Source organism: Rhipicephalus microplus, chromosome 5, assembly GCF_043290135.1.
Source record: "Rhipicephalus microplus isolate Deutch F79 chromosome 5, USDA_Rmic, whole genome shotgun sequence".
Classification (NCBI taxonomy): domain Eukaryota; kingdom Metazoa; phylum Arthropoda; class Arachnida; order Ixodida; family Ixodidae; genus Rhipicephalus; species Rhipicephalus microplus.
This window is the reverse complement of record NC_134704.1, coordinates 48,239,276-48,266,950: the sequence shown is the minus strand read 5'-3', so window position 1 is coordinate 48,266,950 and position 27,675 is coordinate 48,239,276. Positions and strand designations below refer to the sequence as shown.

Below are 27,675 nucleotides of genomic sequence, written 5' to 3'. Positions count from 1 at the left end.
GCCCACAGTGTCATGGCCGCTTGACATACTGCTTGGGTGCAGCTGCCATTTTTTTTTCTTTTTATGCGGTAGCGTTATGGAGCCCGTGTTTATGCAGAGATCGATACAGATCACTGAAAAGGAGATGAGCAAGTGACTTCCGTCTTGAAATCGTTTTAGACTAATACATAAGAGACCCTATCAGCTTATCGACTGCAAACAAAAACGAAAGTAGTCTCCGTCTTTTTTTTTTTGCATATTCAAATTTTTGTTCACCGTATCACTCGCACTTTAACTATTTCTCTCTCACCCACACATTTCATTTCATTTTCTGCTTTACACCACGTTACCTTAAGCTCTAGCGGCTATATACTTGTCTCTACAGCAGTGACGTAATTTTATATACGACGCACATTTAGTAAGAGACGGAGTGGCCCATACAATCGCACTCGGCATAATATACGAGAGCTGTATTAGTCAGTCTCCTCCACATACCATGCGCATGCGTTCTGCCCGCCTCTCATCTCATCAGACGAGCAGGCGTTGGCAATACTTTCGAAACGCGAGCGTGAAAAAATCATACATGCGCTACGGCTCTCCTGCGCGCGTTGTGCCGGCTCTGTGGGGGCTTGGTGAATGGCTATTAAGCGGGCCATCTTCTCCCCCTCTCTCTCTTTTTCTCTCTTTCACGTACGTAGTGCGTCGTTGCTTGAATTATTCACGATCGAGACGGCGTTTACGAAGGCGTGGAACTCGGAAAGAGAGAGAGGGTTTTTACTTTCGGCGAGAATGAGGATGCTTTTCTGGGTGCGTGGTCACATCTTTTTAGACTCACCCTCCTCCCCCCACCCTTCACGCATTCTTCCTTCGTGCAGTTTAGTTCTCGGCGCCTCGTGACACTGTCTTGGCATGTTCGCAGCAGTTTTTTTTTTTTCAAGTTCATGGCCGCAGCTGCTGCTCACAGTGGCGAGGCCATGGGACTGTACCACCCGCCTTGCTCATCCACGTAATGCTCAATAGACCTAAGGGGCGAAGCTCCATATGCGGTGGGTCGTGCGTCCGCGATATATGTTGTTGTTGTTGTTGTTGTTGTTGTTGTTGTTGTTGTTGTAGTAGTTGTTGTTGTTGTTGTTGCTGTTGTTGTCACAGTAGTAGTAGGTAGCCACCTCTCGTTTAGTCCTTCAAATGTCCGCAGGATGGCGGTACTTCTATATGATGAAAATATGACGAAAAGATGCGAGATGGCGGTATACTTTGAGTGTTCACTAGATGGACGGACAGACAGATAAGCAGACGGACGGACAGACAGATGCACGGATGGATGGACCGACGCGCGGGCAGACGGACGGATGGACGCACGGACGAACGGTCGCACGGACGGACGGAAGCGCAGACGGACTGACGGGCGCTTTACTCTATACTCATCATCATTTAGTTCGTGGATATGCTGTGATTCTTTTTTTTTTCGGTTGGGTATTGGTGCCGTCATATTGTACTGCTATCTTTACCGGTTCGTACGTTTAACAACTAAATGAACAGTGCTACGATGAATGTACTACACGCTCGAGAACGCACGTCGCGATATAGAGTGAATAAGATAATAATATGTGGGGTTTTCACAACCCGAAATCACGATATGATTACGAGAGACGCCGTAGTCGAGGGCTCCGGAAATTTCGGCCATCCGCTGTTCCTTAACGGGCGCTGACATAGCACAGTGCACGGGACTCAACCATTACGCTTCATCGAAATGCAACCGCTGCGGCCGGGATCCAACCCGCGACCTTCGGTTCGGCAGCCGGGCACCCTAGCCACAGATCTACCGAGGTGGACGAAGAATAGGATAACATTCGTTTAACTGTGCAAAGGTGGTGGCACCAATATTACTCCCGAGAAAGAAAGAAAGAAAGAAAGAAAGAAAGAAAGAAAGAAAGAAAGAAAGAAAGAAAGAAAGAAAGAAAGAAAGAAAGAAAGAAAGAAAGAAAGAAAGAAAGAAAGAAAGAAAGAAAGAAAGAAAGTGGAGAGAAGTAGACCAAAAAGAAAGAAATAGAGAGGGAGAGAGTACATGGTATTGTGTATACATAGCTGAAGACAAAGCAGCGCGTGCGTTTTCGTGCTGAAAAGAGTTGGAAACACGTACTTATTGTGAAACACATGTTTCCTGTCTGGTGTACGATGTGATAGATGTGCGGTAAGGTATCGAATGCTGTTGAAAAGGTAGTACCTTTTTTTTCTTCTTTCTAAAAGATCGAGAAAAATAACTGACTTGATTGATATGTGGGGTTTAACGTCCCAAAACCACCATATGATTATGAGAGATGCCGTAGTGGAGGGCTCCGGGAATTTCGACCACCTGGGGTTCTTTAACGTGCACTTAAATCTAAGCACACGGGCTTACAACATTTCCGCCTCCATGGGAAATGCAGCCGCCGCAGCCGGGATTCGAACCCGCGACCTGCGGGTCAGCAGCCGAGTACCTTAGCCACTAGATCACCACGGCGGGGCTTACGAAAAAAATAATTACTTTGTGGTTGTTGTGTATCGCTTCTTTTTGGATATTTTGAGCCGCTCTTCACGGCAAACCTGCGAAGCCTCGCTGAGTACTGTACTAAATTTTTTACTGATGAATAAATGCGCTTTCCACGCTGTAACGGCCCGCTTCAGGGCTTACACTATGAATGAATGAATGAATGAATGAATGAATGAATGAATGAATGAATGAATGAATGAATGAATGAATTGTGGACAAGCAACAGTTTTAGGATAGCAATTTGGGCGAGTTGGACTAGACCTATACTACCAGCACTGACAGAACACGAATGAAAGCACCTTAGTCGTTTCAAACAGAACACGGTTGGCGTTTTTTTTTTTTTCATTATTGTTCTTGTTGCGCTGGCTGTCATTTCAACTTCCGTGAGTTTCTTTACGTAACATACATTACAGCGTCCAACGTATCTGCTGAGTGAACGAAGCGATATATACAGACAGCAAGCTGACGTTGGTCTCGCTTTCGACACGACGGTGCACTCCCGACTTCCGCTCCACGGGGTGGAAGAGGAGAACCCACCCACACGACGAGTTCATCGCCGTCGTCGACTCTCGAAGAAGAAGAGGAGACGGCGACATGCAGGCATGCGTACTCCATGGGAACCTGTTCCCCGAACCGATTTGGGTCACTCAAGCATCGCCGCATGCATAATTCGTTGCGCGCACTGCACGCTCGTCGTCTCCGCGCGCCGCCGCCGTGCTCCCGGTCACCACTGCTTCCGACGCCGCGGAGCCACCCGGGCGCCGCCGGCGCATCGACTGCTGCACGGGGAAGGCGTCGACGCGAGGGGTGAAAGTGAGCCCTAAATCACCTGTGCCGCCCGCCACCGCCCCAACTCCAGTCAGCCTTTGCCACTATACGCATCCCTCCCGCCCCCACACCGCGTCTTCTCTTCTTCTTCTATCTCTTTCTTTCTTTCTTTCTTTCTTTCTTTCTTTCTTTCTTTCTTTCTTTCTTTCTGTCTTTCTTTCTTGCCTATTTATTGTTTTTCTATTTGCTCACTCACCTGGCTTTGCTGGACTGCTTTCTTTGCAAAACTACTCAACTACACTGCCTCCTATCTCCTTCCCCCTCCTTGCTACCAGTGAACTAAGATCGCTACCTTCACTCTTGTTTCATATTTTCGCACTCGTTCGCTTGCCTCGCGTTGGTTTTCTTGTTTATTCGGTTGCTTTCTCTGCAAAGCCCCCCCCCCCCTCCCTCAGACGTCTCTTGCCGCTCCCTGTTGATCCCCCCAACGATCTCCTGTTACCATTTTGGCCCCCTTTGCCCCTCCTCCACCCTGTCCTCCGTCCTATACCGCCACCCAGTGAACCGCGCAGCGCACGTCTTCACATTTCGTTCGGGTGTTTTATCGCTTCCTTCTTGATTTTGTTATCCAGAACGCACCTTGTTTTCGTCTTCGGAATAGCTTTGTGTATATGCGCCCCGTTGCGCGCATGCACCGCATATTTTGCAAAGCCGTGTGTTTTTTTTGTTTTTTTTGCCCCAGCCTACACCGAGAATGCATCACTCAAGAAAGAAAGAGAGAATTACGGAGGAGGGTTTGTGAGTGAGGTGGGGGGGGGGTGCTGTTTTATAGAGGGAAGTAAAGTAAGGCGTCCATGTTCATGGGTGACACGTGTAGGCCGCCGTTGTTGACAGCGTGAACGCCATTGGAATGAGAAGTAGGAGCCCATGCGTGCGAGGTGTGTATATGCGTGTGCGTGTATTCGTGAGCATCGCGACGGCTTCCGACGGGGAGAAACAGCTTCCGGTCCCACGCGACACATAGAACCTAAAAAAATTATGCGCCCGTGTTTGTACTCACGTCGTGTAAAACGAGAATTCATGCGAAGCGACGGGAAGATTGATGAAAGCATGGATCGTGTCGACATCCGACAACTGAGTGGGTACTTTTTACGCCATGCGATATATACAATGTAGAGTATGTCAACTTCAGTATTCCCATTGTAGCCGTTGCGCAGTTGATACACTTCATTCTGTGTGGATTTCTTTTTACAGCGAGAGTTGCGGTGATGTCTCAACCGCAGAAACTTGGGCGCGGGTTCGAATCCCGGCTGCGGCGGCTGCATTTCCGATGGAGGCGGAAATGTTGTAGGCCCGTGTGCTCAGATTTGGGTGCACGTTAAAGAACCCCAGGTGGTCGAAATTTCCGGAGCCCTCCACTACGGCATCTCTCATAATCATATAGCGGTTTTGGGACGTTAAACCCCACATATCAATCAATCAATCAATCAATCAATCAATCAAACAATCAATCAACCACAGAAACTTTGGTAGCGCAGTTGTCCGCCTTCGTTTCGGGTGCCCTTAGCCACTAACAAGCGCAATTGGCGTGACACAAGAGCAAGATGGGTCAGTTGAAGTTGAAGTTGTTGAAGTTTATTCAAAAATATATACATTTTCACAAACACATTTTTTTTTGCATGGCGAATAAATAATCGGAGGACCCAAAGTAAGAACTGTCAAGGGAACCTGACTGTTCTTGTTCTGACGGTTGGTTTAAAACTTACCACTGATGGCAAAGGGCCCGTCCATAATTCATCAGCAGCAGCTGTGGTATCAACAAAATGCACCCAATGTCATACAGATGTGTAGCGGTTACCTTGCTTCCCCGCATAATGATGAATAAAGACACACTGGGTAGTTCTATACGACGCAAAATTATGATGATTTATGGCGTAGCAGGTACCCTGCAACTGTAGTTGTAATATATCTATAGTCGATCCATGAGAGTTTTGCTATATGGAATGGTCTCTAGATGGCCTCGCCTTCAGCTTTGGCTGTAACTGTGCTGCGCGTTCCATGCAGGCTTTTTTTTTTTTTAGGAGCGAAGCTCCTTATGGCGTGGCTTGGGCGTCCCTCGTATGTAACCACCAGTGGTACATACCCGAAATAGGTATAACACTTGACCTCCAAGGTGGTGCCAGTGAGGGATTTCTTCGGTGCGTTGTTGAACAATAAAAAATAGTGCTCAATGTACATGTCAATGGGTGTTAATGGGGTATGAGAGACATGAGCATTCGGCTTTTAGTTAACGCGCACGCTGCGATCCCCATTAGCAGCCATCGGCATGTACATTGAGCACTATCGGACAAGAAAGGGATGCTACATTATACTCGCTGGGTGTAACCTCCTTAGCTTTAGAAAGGTTTAGCGAGCGTTGAGCCGCAGTGCCATGAATACAATGAACTTGTATATACCATGAATGAACTCAAGGTGGTTAAAAATGAGAAGTAGATACGAAGCGCAAGCCGTAAGAAAGTAAAAGCCGAATTCTCCTGTCTCTCATTTCTCATTAGCAGCCATTGGCATGTAAATTGAGCCCTATCTGACAGGGAAAGGTTGCTACGTTATACTCGCTGGGCGTAACCTCCTTGGTTTTCGAAAGGTTTAGCGAGCGTTTGGTCGCAGTGCCATGAATACAGTGAACTAGAATATACCATGAACTCGAGGTGGTTAAAGGTGGGAAGTGGACCCAAAGCGCAGGCCGTAAGAAAGTGTGCGTGTGCCACCTCTCGTTTAGTCCTTGGAATGTCCGCTGGATGGCGGTGCTTCTATATGGGGAATATATGATAAAAAGATGCCAGATGGTGGGACTTGGAGTGTTGAATAGATGAACGAACGGACACACAAACAGATGCATGGATGGACGCGTGAACGGACGCAGGAGCGGATGCACGAAAGAACGCAGGGACGGGCGCACAAACAGACGCATGGACGGTCACACAGACGGACGCATGGACGTACGAATGCTTCGCCCCACTCTCCATCATTCACTCCGTGGATATGCTGCCATTTTTTTTCTCTGAAACATACGGTTAATATCGTTATGCAGCTAATGTCGTTAAACAAGTCAGAAAACCTTCTCGCTTCATTCCCCCAGTTTCAGTGCAGTCGCAATACCGAACGTTGCTCGCTCTTTATTTCAAGACAGGCATGTTGCAATCTGGCCCTTTGGGTATGACATCCCTGATTGATATAGCGCTAATATACTGAGGACACAAGCAAAGAACACGACCACACATGAGCAATACAACGAATTCGTTTGTGCGTCCATACGGACTTGTTCATTTGCGTAACAAGGTTGAGTATTCGAAGAGTCGGCAGTTGTCTCGGCTGGTGCGGGCGCATGATTGAAACGAAACACTTGGCTGAGAATCTATCGCTGCGCATGAGGCGGGTTGATAGTTATCCAAGTTAATACATTCGCATATTAGAAACGAAGTTTTCCTGAGGTCAGGTTATCTGTAGCATAGTTTTCTAATAATATATACACTAGAGGGCACTCTGGCGCTAGTGCTTAAGGGAGCTTTAAGGCATGGCCCATCAGTCAGCATGAGAATGATGGGTATACCACACAAACATGCCTAATATTCGTTCTTCCTGCTTCGTTTAGCTCCGCATGGCATGCATTTCTTTTATCACAAGACGAAGTTCTGCGAATGTTCAGCACTTCGCCAACTTAACCGTTTGAGGCTCACCAGTTTAAATGGGCTCAAGAAGTTCACAGTGGTCCGTTTTTTTTTTTACTCGAAACAAGTTAGCAACGGCCCGTTCTTTTACTCGAAAGAAACGCCAAAGCACGGCAATAAACGATGCCGCAACTGCGTTGGAAGGCGCAAGCACGAAGATTAGGTGGAGACGTGTATTTACTCCGTCGATCGCAGTGCCAGGATTCCCACTATATATATAGTAAATATTATACGAAACTCTATTATCTACATCATTCAAGTTCCTGCACATCTGCTGTCGCGCTGCGGTTCAACCAGCATTTTAAATGCGAAGCATTTCATAGCGATCTTCGGCGACTTTGAGCGTATCTATCTATCTATCTATCTCTCTATCTCTATACACACACACATACACACACACACACACACACACACACACACACACATATATATATATATATATATATATATATATATATATATATATATATATATATATATATATATATATATATATATATATATATATATATATATGTGTGTGTGTGTGTGTGTGTGTGTGTGTGTGTGTGTGTGTGTGTGTGTGTGTGTTTGTGTGTGTGTGTGTGTGTGTGTGTGTGTGTGTGTAGCCGCTTACATTTGGGTGCTTTTAACCAAATCAGCATGGGAGGGCAAGATGGTTTCACAAATATGATTAAAGGGGCCCTCTAACACTTTTCACAACTACATAGTTTTACGTGTTTTTTCTAGCTGGTTGCGTATGCTGACGGCTTGAGAGATAAGTGCAGCAAGAACGGCAGTGATCGGGCCACGCAGTGCAAAATTATTCAGCTTAGAGATATCAAAATACAAAGAAATGGATGCTTACCCTCAACTCAATTTTCGCGGGCTCGCCTTACCTTGCTTTCCTCACCCTCTGACGTCGGAAAGCTACCCAATGAAATGAATCGAAAACCCTTCTATACACGAAGCTCGCATGACATATTGCTTGTTACGTCCAGCCTATTAACGACGCCGTTGCGATGGTAACAAACAATGCGGTACTTGAAGAGGGAACGACACGGGCGAAACCAGCAAGCTCGCGAACGTTTCTATAATGTTTTGTAGCTTTACTGATATTTCTTTTTGCAATGACGTATATATATATATATATATATATATATATATATATATATATATATATATATATATATATATATATATATATATATATATATATATATGTGTGTGTGTGTGTGTGTGTGTGTGTGTGTGTGTGTGTAGCAACGCTCTCACACTTTTAGGGGCGAAGCACCTTAAAGCGACACCCATTCGTCCCTCGTCGTAGTGCGTAACCAGTCTTACGTTTTGACCAGCAAGGTGGCGCCGGTCGGAGATTTCTCCTGTGCGTTGTTGAACAACAAAAAATTCGCAGCGTGCGCGTTAACTAAAAGCCGAATTCTCCTGTCTCTAATTCCCCATTAGCAGCCATGGCATGTACATTGAGCACTATATCTGAGAAGAAAGGGTTGCTATAATATAATCGCTGGGCGTAACCTCCTTGGTTTTAGAAAGGCTGAGCGAGCGTTGGGCCGCAGTGCCACGAATACAGTGAACTAGTATATACCATGAACTCGAGGTGGTTAAAGGTGGGAAGTCGACACGAAGCGCAAGCCGTAAGAAAGTGTGCGTGTGCCACCTCTCGTTTAGTCCTTGGAATGTCCGCTGGATGGCGGTGCTTCTATATGGGCTATATATGATGAAAAGATGCGAGATGGTGGTACTTGGAGTGTTGACTAGATGGACGAACGGACACTCTGACAGATGCATGGACGGACGCACGGATGGCTGCACGGATGGATGGACGCATGGATGGACGCAGGGGCGGATATGCATGGACGAACGCAGGGACGGACGCACGGACGGACGGGGGATGGACGCACGGGCGGACGGGCGGATGGACGCACAAACGGTCACACAGACGGACGCATAGACGGACGGAAGCAAGAACGAATGGACGGACGGATGCTTCGCCCCACTCTCCATCATTCACCCCGTGGATATGCTGCCATTTTTTAGATGCGGAGCATCTAATACTCGAGGCTTGTAGTGCGGCGCCGTCCGCAAGCTTCCTCCTCCTTCTTCCACCATCTGTGCATCCCTTCCTCCTCTACACACCGCGCGCGCTTCACTCCTCCACCATCTGTGCACCCTTCCTCCTCTACACACCGCGTGCGCTTCTCCTCTTCACGAACATTCGCTGTATAATGTAGCGCGCATGCGCCGTCACGCTTCGAGAACATCGGCAGCTGACGCGCGCGCATGCGCCGTCGCGCTTCGAGAACATCGGCAGCTGACGCGCGCGCATGCGCCGTTGCGCTTCTCCCCCTTCTCGAACATTCGACAGCTGACAGTGCATGCGCCGTCGCACTGTATATATACTCAAGGTCGGCGCTCGCTCGCTCAGTTGCCGCTCGTCGGTTGGTTTGTACGGCGCGTCGACGTCCAAGGTCGCGGTGAAATGAATGCCAACGAATCCACAAACACAATGATCGACGTCCCTTCGACCAGCGCCGCCCTTTCGCATACGTGTGTACGTGTTCACTCATTTAACACCCCCTCCTACAACCACGTTAACCAATTTAGCCATCGACCCAAGTAAGTCGCAATTTAACACCCCGTTAACCAATTATATGCTCCGCATCCTCCTCAGTGTTCCCCCGAGGGAAGCTGCGGGCAATTTTTTTTCTCTTAGTTTCTTCAAATAACGGCGCCAGGAGCGTTACCGGTGCGTTTCCTCCAGCACATGGCGTTCGGCACATTCTTTGACCAGCTTTGCAGTTATCAAGCTATAGAAAAGTGGCAGAGCTTTATTATCCGTCGCTTTGCGTAAAAAAAATCATGCTAATGTAAAAAAAGAAATCCAATAGCAATCCCTATATTTATGCGATGCCGCAATAACATTTAACGTTACATTTATCCAATCATATGGCGGCAACCTTCCGGCGTCATTGCCGTTCGCAGTAGTTCTGGTGAGCGCAACTATACGAGTTGTGCGGTCGGCGTCGATGTTTTCAAGCGTGAGAGGGCCCTAAGCAATACCCGACATCGGTAGCGTCGACCCAACGAAGGCATAGAATAAATTTCAGTGATAAGAAAAACCTGACATAGGCAGCCTTGACCCCCCGACGAATGCAAATAAGGCTGCCTACCCAATTTCAGGGTCCCAGCAGGAATTGAACCCAAGCATTCTGTGTGGCAGGCAAGCATTCTACCACGGAGCTGCGCCAAGTCTCGAACTATACCTTTCTAATAGATTCCATGCTCAATGTTTACTCTGCATACTGCTTTACTCGTTCAAGAGAATTTTTTACCAGATATATCTTACATAACTTATGTGTGCACTGAAAGATATACAATGATGATCTTGCGTATGTACAGTGCAAGCTGTTATGTACAGCGAAAATAACTTATTTGGGTATGCAGTGATGTACAATGGAAAAATTGTACAACAAGGACGGGGCATTCATAAACATTGAGATGATGAAACTTACATAAACAGTAAAGGCTATGTGTACAGACATGGGTGTCTTTCACTATGTAAGGTAATGTGTTCAGGAAAGAAGCGCTATTTATTAGCTCAGCAGCGTAACTTATTTGAAAAGCTTCCATATGACGAAAAGCCTTCGTTATTGTTCAAGTTAGATAAGTTACGTTTCGAGAATTTCTTGTTAGCTTGTGTAGAAAACTTCACATCGATTTCCGAGATGGAAACTCTTGCAGAGTTTAACGTATATAAGTGTGAATGACTAGTACAGTCAGCATCGAAACTCCAGGTAAACTGCATGCGCTCGAGACCAAAGAACAAGCTGAATATACCCGCTTTTTTAAATGCGAATGTATTTCTTAGTCGGGCTATGTCAGGCGTCCGTCGGGATCCGTCCACCGCCCTCTCCCATAGCAACAGCCGTGGGCGCGCGCGCCCCTAGCAACCGGAGCCATGTCACGCTTCGGCGTCGACAGCTGTCAGCAACAGCTGTTGGCACGCGCGCTTATCCTCGCCCCTAGCAACCGCAACCCCCCCCCCCCCCCTCCTTGACTTGAACGTGACTTGCCACCGCCTCAATGCAGTGCGTGTGCATTCGCATTTTCTCACGGTCCCCTTCGGGGAGGAGGGGGCATTTTTTTTTGGCAGGTGAACACGGATTTATATTTCAAGCGTGCTCTAAAATGTGATAACAAGTGCTATGCAGTTTGACGGCACACCGTCGCATATTTCTGAGATATTTAAATATTTCTCAAACCTAGTGGTCTCTACCCTTTTTACACCGACTGTACATGAGCTAGCACATAAATGAGTACTTTTTATTAAAATAATTCCAAAGGAATTTCGTTATTTTTCAGATGTGCTGTGTGTATAGAAAAATTGGTTAACGATAAAAGGTAAAATACTTGGTTTACTCTACTATGGGAGAGCATAAAGCCGTCCCACTTCGCAATTTCAATTAGAACGTGCCACTTTTAAGAGAATTTTATTTCTGAAAGAAGCGTACATACACAGAATACATTCATATGGTACATTTTTCTTTCTCATGACATTGCTAATATATCCTAATACACAACAGGAACTGCTTGTACCTGCAAACAGAAATTCTAACGTGCACAGCAAAAACTATGCGCAGGGATACGTACACTTCAACAAAAACTGCTTCCTCGCTGATACTGCAATGTAACTATATGCTGTTCTTGTATGGATAGATTCATATCCCTATTTATGGGGTAAACAGACGGTACCAGTTAGAAGCTGTATATTCGTACAAACATACACATGTTTGGGTTTAGGTTACTAAAGTATTTTGCGAAGTGCATATGCGCTGTGATGAAGCACAAAACTGTTAATCCAACATAATGGAGACTGCACGCATTTGGTCTAAATTTTGCGCACTGCTGTCGCAACTGCGCCGTAACAGACCACGGCCAGCTATAGAAGAGCTGTAAGAGGATACTAACAGGTTCTCAGTGAAACTGGTCTGTTAGTAAATAGGCTGTAAAAGCTATATATTCACTTAGCAAAAACCACTACGAAAGCTTGCTGTTATTTGCGGGAGCAAACCTACAGCGGGCACTTGGCTATTTGTTTTATAAAGCTGAAGGAAAATACGAGAAAAAGTATAGTCCTATACTAATTTCGTTCGCACTGCCGTATAGCGTTCTGAAGACGATTATGTGAAATGTGCAAGCGCCGAAATAAGAAGCCCGTATACAGTGACGCTTTTGTGTACTTTAGCGCTGAGCTCTGACTTAAAGCACGCGCTGGCAAATGAACCTTCGCGATCATGAGAAGCAACGCTGGATTCACGTTTGATCAATGATTATTCGTAACTATACCGATATGAATGTGACTGAATTGCTAGACATGCCTTTTCACTTGAGAATTTGAAGAAAATTATATATCGTCACGTTTGCCAACTACCCTTAGCCGCTACGACCTTTCAAGGGTACTTTCAGTGTTTACTCTCGTGTGGCTGACTGCTTTATACACTTTTAATCGGGTCCCGCTTAATGTGCTTGATATAGCCAGGAAACCAGACATTTTCGTCTTATTAACTGGCTATGTCTATAGCACCTTTAGCGGGACCCGATTAGGAGTGTACGAGGCTGCCCCGTTTGAGCGTTGATATTGGACCAGCGCTGGCAATCTAAAGTACAAGATGTTTCAATCTTGCGAGCACCGTCGCCTTGCACTGAGACGCCAAAAGGGACATCATTAAAATGCGATTCACAGCCAGAAAGCATATACACATTTGCACGCACATATGGTGTTTGTATAAGTTAAAATATTCGTATACACATACATCAGGTGGCAAGCAGTTCTTACGGAGCCCGTTTCATTAGCAAATAAAGGCTGAATGCCGACCAGTAAGCAATAAATTTTGAAAGTAAATTCTGTAGGTGTTTCGCGTACCAAAACGAAGATATCATTACGGGCCGCACCATAGCATAATTTTGACCTCCTAGCGTTTGTCAACGTGCACCTAAATGTTATATGTGGGCGGTGCGCGTGTCGTCATCAGCGAAATGCGGCCACCGTGGTGGGGCTTCAAACCCCCGTCCTATGGCAGCGCATGGAATGGACACAGGGTGAAGCCGTCGGTTTGGCTCAACAATTTCACTCTGAAAGTCCAACGTCATTAATTTCGCCGTCATACGTTTATAAATAAAGAAGCAAATTTAAGTAAACGCCGTATTCTTAAAAAAAAAAAAGTCTCGCCCCGATATCTCCAAGTGACGTCACGAATTTCGAAGTGTATTGTTCGCATTTTGGCGACATTGGTCCAGCGAAATTCCCTGACATTTGGCATGTGAAGTCACCAGCCCACCCTCGGAGGCTAAAGTACTTCGTTTTCACCAATTAGGAACGACGTATACGTCCTATAGCAGTGGCTTAGCCAGTGGGTGGCACACCAGACCCGTACTGCCACCCCTCCTCCCTCCCACCTACCAAATTTTTTTCGCCATCGCATGACATTTATTTTTTTCCGCTATTATTAAAGCTATGATGTTAAAATTAACGACATGAGAGCTTTCAGGGTAAAATTTTTGATCCGAAAAAGAGCCATTTCAAAAAGATGCCCCGCCCTTCCCCCTGACAATACTGTGTCTTATATATATGCCCCTGAGAATACTGTTTTTTTTTTTTAAGCCATAACCCCTCTGTCTTATAGCAAAGAAATTGTGTAAAAAACGCTTTGCAACCTTGTTTCATTCTGTTATTTAGTGTGTTTCATGTATGCTCACCCTGCTTGGACTTTTTGTCCGCAGTATTCTATAAATAAATAAATAATTAATAGTAAAGCCTGTGAAAGTGTTTGACGTCATGGATGCTGGCGCGTTAACTTCCGAGCTGCCGAGGCCACCCGCATTCTTTTTTCACCCGTCTTCTCACTTACCATGCACCTTCTCACGGTATAGCGAGATGTTTCTGGTATTGCCAAAAAAGTAATTTACTAATACGTGAGGAAAAAAAATCGATTTTCTATTTCTTGTCGTTTTGAAGGGAGACTATGTAAAGAGCAGAACTAGTTTTTGCGTAATATATAGTGAAGTATAATTTCACAATCCCGAAAACACCGCTCTTACCGTGACACGACACTTGTTATAAGAGAGGGAAGGGAACGAGCGAAAAGTAAATGCGGGTGAAGTCGCCGCCTCGAGATTCAGGCACAAAAGACAATGGCGTCATGCGTTTCAAAGGCGTCTGCTGGGTCCTGTATATAGCTTCTAATCGATAAGTATAAAGTACATTGCCATAAGTGGGTGCACAGACCTATAGCATACAACGTCTCAAAAAAATTTTCACCGAGCCAATGTCGCGAAAATAGAAAAAAAAAATAAATTTCGAGATTTTTCGGTAATTTGTCGAGGTTTCCGCGTGATATTAAAGAAGGAGACTTCAACCTTGATTTTCTCCACTGATATCGAACTTTTGATTGTGAAACATATAGTATTAGAGTTCTCAAAGTGCAGTTTGTCGATGTCATTGTTTTTATTTAGTGTCCCTTCAAAAAGAACTGCTTTTTCCGTACTCTATCGCTCGCTAGCTATTGCGGCGGAGACAAAACCTGGGGTGCCGTTGATGCATGCGATGTATGCGTATAACGAAGATGTACAACGCATGCATGATGTGTCGACGCACCTCGCTTTTAACAGAGCGATAAACACGCAGTATAACTGAACACGTCCCGTCTCGTATACATTGCCGCCCGCACGTGCACTCTCGTCATTTCTCGCAACGCGTTGAATCATCCTAGACGTATACGCGTTTATGTCGTGTTTTCTCAAAGACCCAAATGTGGCATTTCTAGTGTTTATATCCGTATACATCCGGACCCGAACATAAATTAATCGCGACGATGGCGGCAGTTCATTACTTGTATGACCGATCCTGAGTCTGCACAGTGCAACCTCTTGGTGCCTGTTACATGCAACACACTCGCACCTTTTAAAGAACTCTCCAGCACCACATTGTGCAAAATGTGGTGATGAGCTGTCTGTCGTTCACGTTCTAATTACCTGTCCGTACCTCGAACCAGAAAGACTGTGTCACTTTTCAAAGCTGTACAAATGTCACATTCCGCCTCATCCACAATTTTTTCTTGGAGACGATTCCTTGTTTCCCCCAAAAGTAGTCTTAAAGTTTTTAGCTAGTGTAGGCTTCCTACATTCCATAACATACTCTCACTAATCTCAGCCTCCTCTCAATCCTGAGGGAACCACTGAGACTTTTTTTTTAATCAAATGTCATGCAGCACGCACTCCTTGTCTTGACAAGGACTGTTGACGACACGGCATGACTTTGTAAAACCCATAAGCGTAGCCCGTTTTAAACCCATCACACATAGTCACTATACACCTAAGTTTAAGTTCTATACACTACTCTTTTACTCTTGCCACCCTGAGTAGACTTTTTATAATCAAATCGACCAAAAACCGTGTGTTTGACGCTCTTTGGCCTGAGTTGCCCTTGCGCCACTAAAATCTACCATCATCATCATCATCATCAGTTCATTACTTAGTGCCGTAATTTTTGACACGAATGGTGTCGTCTTATATTTGGTGTATGTGAAATACATTTTAAATCAATAGGGTGGAGAGATAAGGTTATACCCGTCGTTGATAATACAACTTGCAAAACGAAACATGCGTGAAATGCCATTTAGTGAGCACGCTTGCACAACGAGGCTGCAGGATTACCGACAGATTACTTTCAGCGCACAAAATGTAAAGTTATAAGCAGCAGGATTAGAGAAGTGAGTTGGGTCTATCGGTGCGCAATAACTGCTTGACTACCTAACGCAAAAAAACAAAACAACCAGAAAATGCTGAGACGACAGATTGGACAGAGCGATGTATCTACCTTGTCCGCTTTTTACATTTGTCTAGAGTTAACAGCATAAGAAATTAACGACAGGAAAAGTCTAAGGATAGAATAGTTAGTCGTGATGCTGTGATTGTTCTCTAGTCACTGATGATACAGGTTTGCCAAATCGTGTATTTGTGACTCGAACGTTCTAACGGCGTTACTTAAATATTGTTGTCATTAGTATGTCACGTGCGTCTTCCGAGAAAGACGAAGGCGACAGTGCATGCGCGCATCTGCACGCTTCTATGCAGAACGCAACACCTCCACTGCAGTGTCGCGACGTGAAGACAGAGGTCGTATTTGAAGAATCCGAGAAAGCAGCAGCGGGTCGGTCTTTTTATTTACCGCGCGTCATATAGAGTTCTTCGTCTTTCTCGTTGTTGCGTTCTGCGTAAAAGCGTGCAGATGCGCGTATGCGCTGACGCCTTCGTCCTTCTCGCAGGACGCACGTGACAATATATGTAACCTTTATCTTCTGTAATTTCTAACGTCTTATATACTCTTTAAATTACATCAAACAAATTTAGTATTTGTGCGATCACGCAAACGTATTGCGCATCGATGCATTAACTGCATATACGCAACGTTTTCTCTATGTCCGTCATAATGTGGCTATGGTATGTACTCTGGCCCGAAGGTCACGTGATCGAATCCAAGCCGAAGCAGCCACATTTTGCTGGAGGAGGGAAATTGCTCTAGGCCCGCGTACTTCCATTCAGGCGCACGCTAAAGAGCACCCAATGGTCAAAACTTTCGGAGCCCTTCCACTATGCATGCGTGGCATTCCCCATAATCACACGGTGCTGTTGGGACGTGAAACATCGACAGTATAGCATCAGGTTTAGTTCTAAATTATCCGAATACTTGCAGTCTTGAACATTGAACAAATCCACGCACAGTTCACCGTTACGATGTTGACTGCATCGGCATACTTTAAGGTAGCACGTTAAAAAACACCAGGTGGTCCAAACTTCCGGAGCCCTCCACTACGGCGTCTCTCATAATCATATGGTGGATCGTTAATTCCCACATATCATATCATCATACTTTAAGGTATATCGACACTCTATACGTAATCAGAGTTCCAGTTCTTGATATTAGTTTCAGAATGCTGCTCTGCTTGCAGATCACGTTGCGCTCGCTCATGTAGTTTTCAACTATCAGTATAGACACGTAGTCAAGAAAATGCAGAAATATGCCGCATCAGTCTCAGATAAGACACTTTTTTTTTTTCAGGTAAAATAATGAAGAAATGCGTTTTGTGGTGAGCTATAAAAGAAAAAAATAATATATGTGAAAGTGCGCGTATATAAGGAATGAGGGGCGGAGTTGTTTTGATATATTTATATATTTCTCTTGTACTATTCCCTAATGCGAAGTATGTGATGTAAGGTGTACCAAGGCTGGACTAGAGGAGTGGCACGAGCGCACTCTGTGACGGCTTGCGCACCCAAAGAGGGAACGATTGGGCAGATACTTCACAGCTCGTTGCAGGCGCGGGTTGGGCCGCACTGCCATGAACTAGCGGCGGTGAAAAGTGGGGACTTTAAACACGAAGCGCAGGCCGCAAGAGAGTGCACCCATGGCGCTCCTCTAGTCCAGCCATGGGTGTGCATAAATTAAGTATTCGGTAACAAGCATGAACCACATGCTTCATAACTACTGTATCCATAAGTATGTAACAACGTGTCTCTAAGAACACCTGGCGATTAGGTTCATGTGGTTGTATTTTTATTAAAGAGATGAACCCGGTCGAGAAGGTGGTGCCTTCATGGCAACAACGGCTAAATCTCGCCTGGCAAACGAAATATGCAATACTTCGCTTCATGACAATAGAGCGGAGAATGTGTGAGTAGTATTGTTTGTAGCAACATGTATACATCCATAAGTGCGCGCACGAGGGGGGCAGGGGGGGGCGCCCCCCATAGTCGTCTGAGAGGGGGGGGGGGCGCCAAATCAGCCCCAGAGATTGTCATAGTAGGGAGGGGGGGGGGGGGGTAGGGTGCAAAGTCGGCCCCGTGTATTGTCATAATAGGGCGGGGAAGGCGCGCTGAGAATAACCTTCGACACCTTCCCCCTGAATTGGAACCCTGGGTACACCTGTGTACAGTATACAGGTGGACTGGTCTTTGCAGACCTTGGTCTTTGTGGAATGCTACAGAGAAATCTTTGACGACACCGAAAGTAGTATTTGGCCGAGGAGCCGCACGTTATCCGTCGATTATGGCTTCTGCTATAACTGGCTGGTGGTGATGACATGTGGCGTAGAGGGGCGCGAAGGCCTAATTGGCAGCTGCGTGTGTTTAGAAATTCCGTATATGTGCGTAATATCTGGCTCCGGTAAGTCTCCCATAATTCAATCACATGCTTTGGATACCACGAATACTTGACTTCCACCTCATTTACTTATCCTTTTGCTTTCTTACATCTCTGCCTCGACTTGAGATTGCATACGATCAAGGCGTGTTGAGTCAGCTACATATCTCTTGACCTTTCGGTCTCGCGTCGAATTATACATGTCCTATGTGCTTATCATTTCGGTCTCACGTGAAACTTGCGTCAGGGCGGCACGATATTTGTCAAAAATGTAAGATACCAAAAAGTGTACAACGTGTTTTGGATCGTAGTACAATTCACTCGATTATGTGCTATAATTATTTAAACATCGACGCTACACGATGGCTTACGATTTCTTTTCTAAAAACAGCAGACACCATGGGGCACATGTGGACAATACCACTGCAGAATCACTCATTTCATGTTTCTTTACGTGTTTTTACAGACAAACATGTAAATGAGTATACAAATGATTTCAATTTGACGTAATATGATCCGTCATGCACCGAGCGTGCAAAAACAATCATGAAGCGTGGAGGAAAAGGCACCTGCGATCTTCTGTGAAAACTATACTCGTTATTTCAACGCAGACACAAACAGCAACGAAAGTGTTCGGGAGCGCGCTATCGAGTCGATAGCGTTTAAGAAGAAAGTGAACAAATGGGGCACGTGAGATGTTCCCCTCATTGGAACGCGGAACCCCTGGCTCCGGGCCAGTCAGTGCAACGAATGCCCCTCACTAACGCCGACGTTGCAGCCATTGTATGGAAGAGTAAAACTGTTTTCTTAGAATCTCACCGCAGTGTATTTTATGTATACCAACACCAGCCCGTCAGATATAGCTATAGACACGAGGGACATGGAGTTGCCTGAGCGAGTGAGATACAGATAAGGCGCACGCGACTGCCGCAGTGAATCCCAAATCACGTGAAAGTCTCGGCGTAACGAGATTGCAAAAAAACAAAAACAAAAAACAACAAATGCTGTCTTCCCCTCGCGTTCTTTCATCAGCTGATGGGCGTATCATCTGGCCTTCGGATAATGAAGACAAGGCACCCCGGAAAAGCACTCCCTATAGTCCAGTCACTATCTCTCGAAATAGAAGACAGCCCCGCCAAGTGGGGCGGCGCGCGCTATCGCGCCCGGGCTATCGGGAACACGGCGGCCAATGGGCCGCCAGGAAAGCGAACGTGATAAGACGGCATGCGTGCGCGAGATAAGCGCGTCGCAGAAGCGTGTATAGAAAGGAGGGGCGGGCTCACCGGGCGAGAGTATCCGGCCCATGGAGTCGGTGGTGTAGGCGGTCTGCGGCATAGCGCCGAGCGACGCACTGTTGTCGTACACGGACCACGACATGTCCGAGCGCAGGTACGGGGTCGAAAAGGGCGCGAATCCGTTGGCCCCGTTGCCGCCGGCCGCCGCCATCCCGCGGCCGTCTTCGACGAGCGCCGCCGCCGAGCCGGGGCTCAGCGCGGCGGGCTGCAGCGTGTAGCCGTTGTGCGTCATCTCGAGCGCCTGGCCCTGCCACGCTTGCGCCTGGGGCATGTAGCTCAGCGGCGGGTACATAGAGGACGGAGGCGAGCCACCCAGCTCGGCTCCCTGGTGCGCGTACGTCGGCGGGCTGAGGCCCCCGCTGCTCGCCTTGACGTACACTTGCTCGGCGGCCACTTGCCGGTTCGGGTAGGGAGAGCTTGCGACGGCGTAGCCCTGCGCGTACTGGGGCGTGCCGTACGTGCTGACCATGATGGTGGAGGAGCTGAGCGACTGATAGAGCAGCTCCTTGTCATCGCCCGCCGGCGGGGGCAGGGCGTCCACCGGGTTCAGGGCCTTCAGGCTACTGATGCTAGCCGGGCTGTGCTCGTCTCCCGGCGCCGCGAAGCTGCATGTCACGGCCACCGGAGTGGGGCCCTGCGGACCCGACGGGGAGCCGCTCGGGGGCGGGGCTTCACCGACTGTCGTTGCGGGAGGCGTGGCCTCGGTTACGGGAGACGCCTCAGCCGCCTCCGAGACCGGAACGACGACGACTCCGCCGGCTAGGGAAACGTGGGGAACTTCTGGGGAAGGATCTCCGCCTTTCGCGGCGGCCACCGCCCCGGGTGACCACGGCTGCTGCTGCACGTGGTCTCCCGAAGGCGCTTGCGTCGACACGGGTGTCGCCACCTGGTGGGCGACCTGAGCGGCCTGCTGGGCTGCTTGTTGAGCGGCTTGCTGAGCGGCTTGTTGGGCTGCCTGTTGGACCGCTTGCTGCGCGGCCTGTTGAGCGGCGGCTTGTTGTGCGGCCTGCTGCGCAGCCTGTTGAGCCGCTTGTTGGGCGGCAGCCTTCTGTTGCAGCTCTTGCTCCATCGCCCTGCGTCCAGAAGTGTAGATAGGTTTATCAGTGAGCTTACGCGATGTTACATTTCTTAAACTTCCTTTTTACATCTGATCCTTTAGCGAACGGCACCGAAGACTTTGTTTGATCTTCACCTATCAAAAGACACCACGTTTCGATGTCGTGCTATAGAGTGAGTTGAAAGTTTCTTATGAAACCAGTACATTACTGGTTCGCCTTGTGTTCAGAACTTCATTGCGGATTTAAAGATAACACCGAAGCTCACGCAGTCGCTGTAAACGTTAACTGGTACACATTCAATAGGTTACCTATATAAAAGTGAAGCAGCCAGACTTTTCTTTTTTTTTTTTCAAAAGATGATTTTGAACCCCTCCCCCACCCCCTGACTACGGCGGTGCTATATAAAGTATGTCCTTGAAAGATAAATGTAGCGTCTCTAAATTGTTTGCATCCACAGTGCGCCATTGCTAACATTTAACTGCTAACACATTTAACTAAATGCTAACACATTTAACTAGCTTATTTATATGCCCTACTATTGCATAACCTATTGCAGTTGTCTATTATAATTAGGGACACAACACACTATTCGTGCTACATTTCGATTCTTACATAATCATGGAGTGACGCAGCCTGTTAGCGTAACAGCATTACGCAGTTCATTTCGCGCGTTTGCGACTCTCGTTGTGTCGAGTGTGGGTTCGGCCGCACTACAAGAATGTCTAACAGTGAAACCAAACTTCCGTGTGCTTATGTGTTTGCAGTGAAGCTAATAAAAACTGTTGATGGAATAAATGTATTTTGCTTAATATGTGTACTCGATTTTTTCGTAATATATGCAGCGTTAGTTTATAAGTAGAATTAGGGTGAGATAGAAATAATATTGATAAAATAAGGTTCCTTGGTTGTTGTAGGTGGAGCCGCTCCTCCTGGGCCCCCAAAGGGTGCGCACAAGGAAGGGGGGTGCAGAGGAGGCGAAAGGGGGGTTCAAGGCCAGCCCCATATATTGACATATTAGGGAGGGGGTGAGAGGGGGCGGAAAGTCACCCCCTACATTGACATTATAGGTAGGGGGGCTCTGCGATGACCCCCCCCCCCCCCTAGGGTTATGCCCTACTGCGACTCGCCAGGCCTGGTCGAATTTGGCTTCCCCAAGCCCTGTTTGGAGAGGGTCACCTGCCACGGGCAAGTGATAAATCCATACCTAATTATCGGTGCGGAGACACATGCTGCATGCATTGGTACGTTGTGTATCAGGGAGGCGTCGCAACGCGGAAATTAGTCGCTGTATCGTTTTGTAAATTTTATGGGCGAAGCCACTAAAATGTACAAAACGGTTTGGTGTCTTGGTTTGTCAAAAAGGTGTCTTGGTTTGTCTTGGTTGTTACAAAACGGTTTGATGTCTTGGTTTGTCGGCGTGTCATGTCGTCGTCATGGTCTGTCATAAACGGCTACGCGTAATAGAATATAGGGTAACTCCCATTACCACCGGTTCATACTATGCATACTGTGAAAAAGGTTTGTCGTTACAGAAACATTGCCTTTGGCTTAGCGGTGCTGTCAGAATACCCAACAATATTTGCCGAGGCGCTCAGGTATATTGTTTGAAATCAGGAAGACGGACGTCCATCTTTACGATCAAATAATGCATTTGAAATAGCGCTTCTCAAAACATATCTGCTGAGTGAAGGTGCGTTGGTGTGGAACGATGCATGGCGAGTAAAACAGTTCGGTTCATTCACACTATCCATATTATTAGTCAAAGGTGGTTCGTTCTTACGACCTAAAACATTATGTTTGGCTTAACAGCGGTTTTAGAACCTCCGATAAAACTTACCAAGACATTCAAGTTCGTTACATAATACCAGAGACTCAAATGTTTATCATCTACGTATAGGCACAATCCCTTAATACCGTTGAAGGAAGGAATAGCATTGAAGGACTCTGGTATAGGTAAAGTCATTTATTTAAAATACCGTTTCCCGAAACACATCTGCTTTGTAACAGTGTGTTTAGTGGGCCGGTGGCGCCGAAAGCAGTAAAGATTTCACTGTGAGAAACACTGGCGAACACTGCATGATTCGCCCTTCCATGTTAGTGAAGATCAAACACCCTTTCTCTCTCATTGCGTAAGCTTCGTCCTAATTTTAGGAGCGAAGCTTTCCTTAGTCTAACCTTGTCCCGCGTCAGGCGTAACCGTTAGTATCTCCCGAACAGTACAATAGATGGCGCTGTCTATGGTGGCGCTGTCCATGGTGGCGTTGTCTTATAGGAATACATACAAACTGCAGTTCAGTGAGAATATTCTAGATGGCGCTGTACCGCTATTCTCCGATTGGTTGCTGCGCGGACTGTGCATGGGTGCGTGGGGAACGAGTGCCTCTTTCAGTCTCCTGGGTTGTCGCCGTACGTGTCGGATCGTTGGCGGCGCATATACAAAGCGGAGCGGCTTGCGCGGATGGCCGTGGTGGTTCGTGCTTGTTGCCAGACAGACAGACGGACGCACGGAAGCATGGACGAAAGCACGGACGCACGCACGGACGGACATGTGGACGCACGCACGCACGGATAGACGGACGTACGGACGGATGTACGGATGGACGGACGCTTCGCCCCACACATCATTGTTCACTCCGTGGATATGTTATTTGTTTACATTCTTTTTACACATGCCACGCATTCAACTGGCGCACTTCTGTTTCTGTTTCTTGTAGTGCAAAGATAAAATGCATGTGTTTTTCCTCTTTCTTGCATCGCTAGTTTGTACGCATTAGTTTAAAGAGTTTGCCCCGGAGACAAAGCGTCCTATTACAGGTTTATTACCGATCTGAAATTTCCTGTAGTCGTAACGTAATACATTGCACACCCGCCAGCTTGAGCAGGGCAATCTTGACGGTTGTTTATTGTGGCATGGACCTAAAGCCACTACTTCAATGTGGTTCAGTTTGCAGTGCTTGCCTAGTGCGTTTTGGAGCCGTCAATCGTTAACTACGTAATCACCGATGTGACTTCACTGGGACTGCCTCTTGTGGCATGTGCAGTAAGCATACCCTTGTTTACCAATTGTGCATAGCACAAATTCTCTTCCATAAAGTATGCAGGGACAGCTGGCGTAAACATAACTCTCGTAGTAGACTCCGCAGTATTGTGGATGGTCTACTATTTCATCTAAACACGCTACGTCATTTTGGAACGAAAGAAGCGAAATGTTAAAGTTTCGTTTTTCTTTGCTAGGCACACCGTTAATGAGAACTAACAGTAATCAAATTAAGGAATGTAGTGCTGGTGAATAATTAGAGACTCGCCATTTATCGGGTGTGCATGCACAATCATGTTGCCGCCGGTGCTCTAAACACCACGCGAAAACTCTCCTGGACATTTCTGCGAATGCTTTCGGAAGTATAGAAGAGTCAAAACAATAACCTTGGACAAAAACAGAAGCGCAGCATGGCTCATCAGCCTTGTTTCTTCAAAGAATATCACTTCTCTTCTCGACTGACGTTAGTGTAGACCCGTAGTCATATACACGTATACGAGTACTTCTACGTTTTGTTTTTGATTATTTTTCTGCTTGTTCCCCATGATTCTATCCCCCCGTGGTGGTCTAGCGGCTAAGGTACTCGGCTGCTGACCCGCAAGTCGTGGGTTCAAATCCCGGCTGCGGCGGCTGCATTTCCGATGGAGGCGGAAGTGTTGTAGTCCCGTGCGCTCTGATTTGGGTGCACGTTAAAGAACCCCAAATGGTCGAAATTTCCGGAGCCCTCCACTACGGCGTCTCTCATAATCATATGGTGGTTTTGGGACGTTAAACCCTACAAAATCAATCAATCAACCCGTGATTCTATGATGAGATTGGTTCCAACAGAGTTTTTTTTTCCCGCAGTACTGAGTATATTCTGAATGTATGGTATGTGGAACGAAGCGTGTTTTTAAACGTGTACTTTTGTTTGTATATGCCAAAAATGCACATTCTGAACATTTGATTATTTTGAACGTATAAAATAAATATGTTATGGCTTGCCAGTATCTTCTACCAATGAAACATGTAAATACGTGTGAAATATATGTAACCGATGTATATAGTTGTGTGTTGCTGATGTGTAAATGTATATGTCCCTGATGCACACTGTTTTGGTTAATAGGGGGTGAGGCCTCGTCAGGATTTTAGCCTTTAGTTTTTGCCTGCCGCAAAACAATTCTGTATTTCTATCCTGCAAAAAAACTATGTCAAATGTTGAATGCAGTGAGCGCACATCGCGCGTACATCGCAATCGAGTATCGCCAAACAAGCTTCCTATATATGTGAAGGGCAGGCACTCCGTGAGGGTGAACTACATGTGTGATAAACGCTCTTGAATACGTCTGTCTGTGTAAACAGACTTGACATTACACATTGAAATCTGGATTGAGCGATTACTCGACCTCAGTATTATACAGCCGACAAGTGGAGTTGTATCCTCGAAGGCAGTGATACATAGGACTGTACCTTGAAGGAAACAATGCTATAGCCTTGCAGAACACAAGGCTGCTTGTAGAAGCGTTGACTCGAACGCATAACCCCTGTGTACGGATTTTTTTAACCACAAGCTTCCATCTTACCCTTTAAGCCGTTTTCTGAATACTTAAGGTATTACAAAACTGTGTGCTTCAAATGGCCTTTGCGGCCTATAGTACTTCCACAAAGCTAGAAACCCTAAGGGGAAAGTTCACAACGGACTTTTAGGCGCAGGGAGGGGAAGAAGGTTTTAGCGCATGCGAAGTGAACTTAAATTGAACAGCCTGGTTGAATAGAACAAACATTTCAATAAATTTGACTGTTTCTTAACACGCACATAAAATGAAATGATGGCAGATCTGCAGGTGAAAATTGCATATACACGAGTAACATTAGTTTGACGATCCCGCAGCTCCTTTTGTTCCAATACATTCTGAGCAGCAGCCTGTATGTAACACGCACGCACAGAGAAAAAGAGAGAAAGAAAAGGCAGGGACGTTAACCAAGCTTTGGCTCGGTTGGCTACCCTACACTTAGAGAGAGGGAAAGGGGCGATACTAGAAAGGATGGGAAAATCGCATACGAGATACAGAATACAGCGAGCAGTAAAAGTTCAATGGGCAAATATAAGTATTGAAAATTCCATTGTTTAATGTGATAATCTAGGTATGCACACACCAGAATCGAAATGCATCTCACTTCGATATAAATCCAGATGCCATGTCCGGATTCAGACGAGGCCGCTCGTCAATTGACAATGTAGTTGACTTGGTGACATATGTAGAACACCAGAAGGCCTGCAAACGGTTATCTGCTGCTCTGTTTCTTGACGTTAAAGGGGCATACGACAATGTCACCCACGAATCCATTCTCAGCGCATTAGAAGAGGTGGGACTCGGTGGCAAGATATACACGTGGGTTCAGATCTACCTACAGAATAGATCATTTCACGTGCAGACAGAGAATGGCCCGACACCCGAGTATTACTGCAGCCGAGGAGTCCCGCAAGGCGGAGTGCTAAGCCCGACGCTGTTCAACCTAACACTCATTGGACTATAGTTGGCAAGCAACCGAGCAGTGTACGACTTTCCATTTATGCTGATGATATCTGTGTGTGGACATCAGGTGTGACTCGACTTCAACTTCGCGCTCGACTTCAGAAGGCAGCATCAGTGACATCGCACAACCTACGCAAACAAGGGCTCGAAATCGCAAGAGGGAAGTGTGCATGCAGTCGTGGCTTTCACCAGAAAACCAATGTCCGCTTACAGCATATCAATTAACGGGCAGTTGGTGTCATGCAGCCGTATTCACAGGTTCTTGGGAGTCGTAATTGACCGAAACCTGTCTTGGACACCCCCCGTAAACTACGTGAAAAAGCGGTTGACCGCCATTTGTCACTTATTCAGGTTTCTTGCTGAGAAAAGTTGGAGAATATCTGTCGAGTCCATGTTACAGCTGTACAAGGTATTATTTACTGGATTCCTGCGGTATAGCCTACCTGTTATATCTAACACGTGCAAAACGAACCGGCGCAGCTTCCAAAATATTCAAGCCCAAGCGCTTATATATGCCTTGGTTTACGCCGCTGCCCATCGACAGCTGAAACAATTGCCATTGCACAGGACTACTCGATCACGACGCACATTACCATTGAAACGATGCGTACGTACCTCAGGCAACATGCTAGGAATCCTTCCCACCACTTGGCAACCCTTGCTACTGAGAGGCCCCGCATTAAATTTAGTGCAATTGTCTGTGCTCATCGTACGTCGTTTACGTCGGGTTTTACGCCTGCTAAGAAACTGGTGTATCCTCCGTGGTGCCTGACATTTCCACAAGTACGTGTTTCAATTCCAGGAATACAGAAAAAGTCAAATTTGCCTTCATCAGCCCTAAAACAATTGAGCTTGAGCCTTCTACACGAAATGTAAAATAACCACGTGCACACATACATCGATGGTTCAACCACAGCGTCTGGTTCTGGCGGTGCGGTGGTGATTCCAGCTAGAGGAATCACTCTGCAATCAAGCTGTCACACGTCGCTACGTCTATGGCGGCAGAACTTGCGGCTTTGCGTGGTGCCCTAGAGCACATCAAATCCCAAAGACCGAGTAAATGGGTGGTGTTTTCCGACTCGAAACCCACCCTACACTGTAAACAGAAATAAGCCGAAATGGGAGTAAATGACCTTGTCCTCTAGCGCACACCCAGATGGGAGTTTTGAAAAACCCGTCTCTGGGAGTAAAAAATTTACTCCCCACCAGAAGGGGGTTTTCGCATGGTGTCAGGGGGGTTTTTATTTACATCCATAGGGGAACTTTTTCAGGTCAGTATGGGATTAAATTTTTTGCATCGACCGAGAAAAAAAATTACGTCAGCAGCCGTACCATGTGCAAGCGTAACTTTAATTACATTACATTTAAAACGCACAACAATGATTACAGTACACAAACATTATCACAACGTTCACGTAATATCACAACACTCGCACTCGCCACAGCTTGCCACACGCAGTACACACCTACCATAAAGTCACCGAGTATATATAGGCACCACATTCTGACCTCTTGTAGCCCAAGTTAAAGCCTTTTTGTTTCTGATAATTAAGCAATAAATACGCAC

The 27,675-nt window shown here is 46.5% G+C and overlaps 1 protein-coding gene across 3 annotated transcripts in view; it reads right to left on the bottom strand.

The window, feature by feature from the left end:
* The window catches only part of LOC119174596 (uncharacterized), a 172,625-nt gene that overhangs the window by 72,389 nt on the left and 72,561 nt on the right, over positions 1–27,675 (bottom strand). For all 3 annotated transcript variants that reach the window (XM_075895386.1, XM_075895387.1, XM_037425580.2), the window contains exon 2: positions 19,486–20,570. In XM_075895386.1, coding sequence (XP_075751501.1) covers positions 19,486–20,570 — 1,085 coding nt within the window. The remainder of the gene's footprint in view (positions 1–19,485; positions 20,571–27,675) is intronic.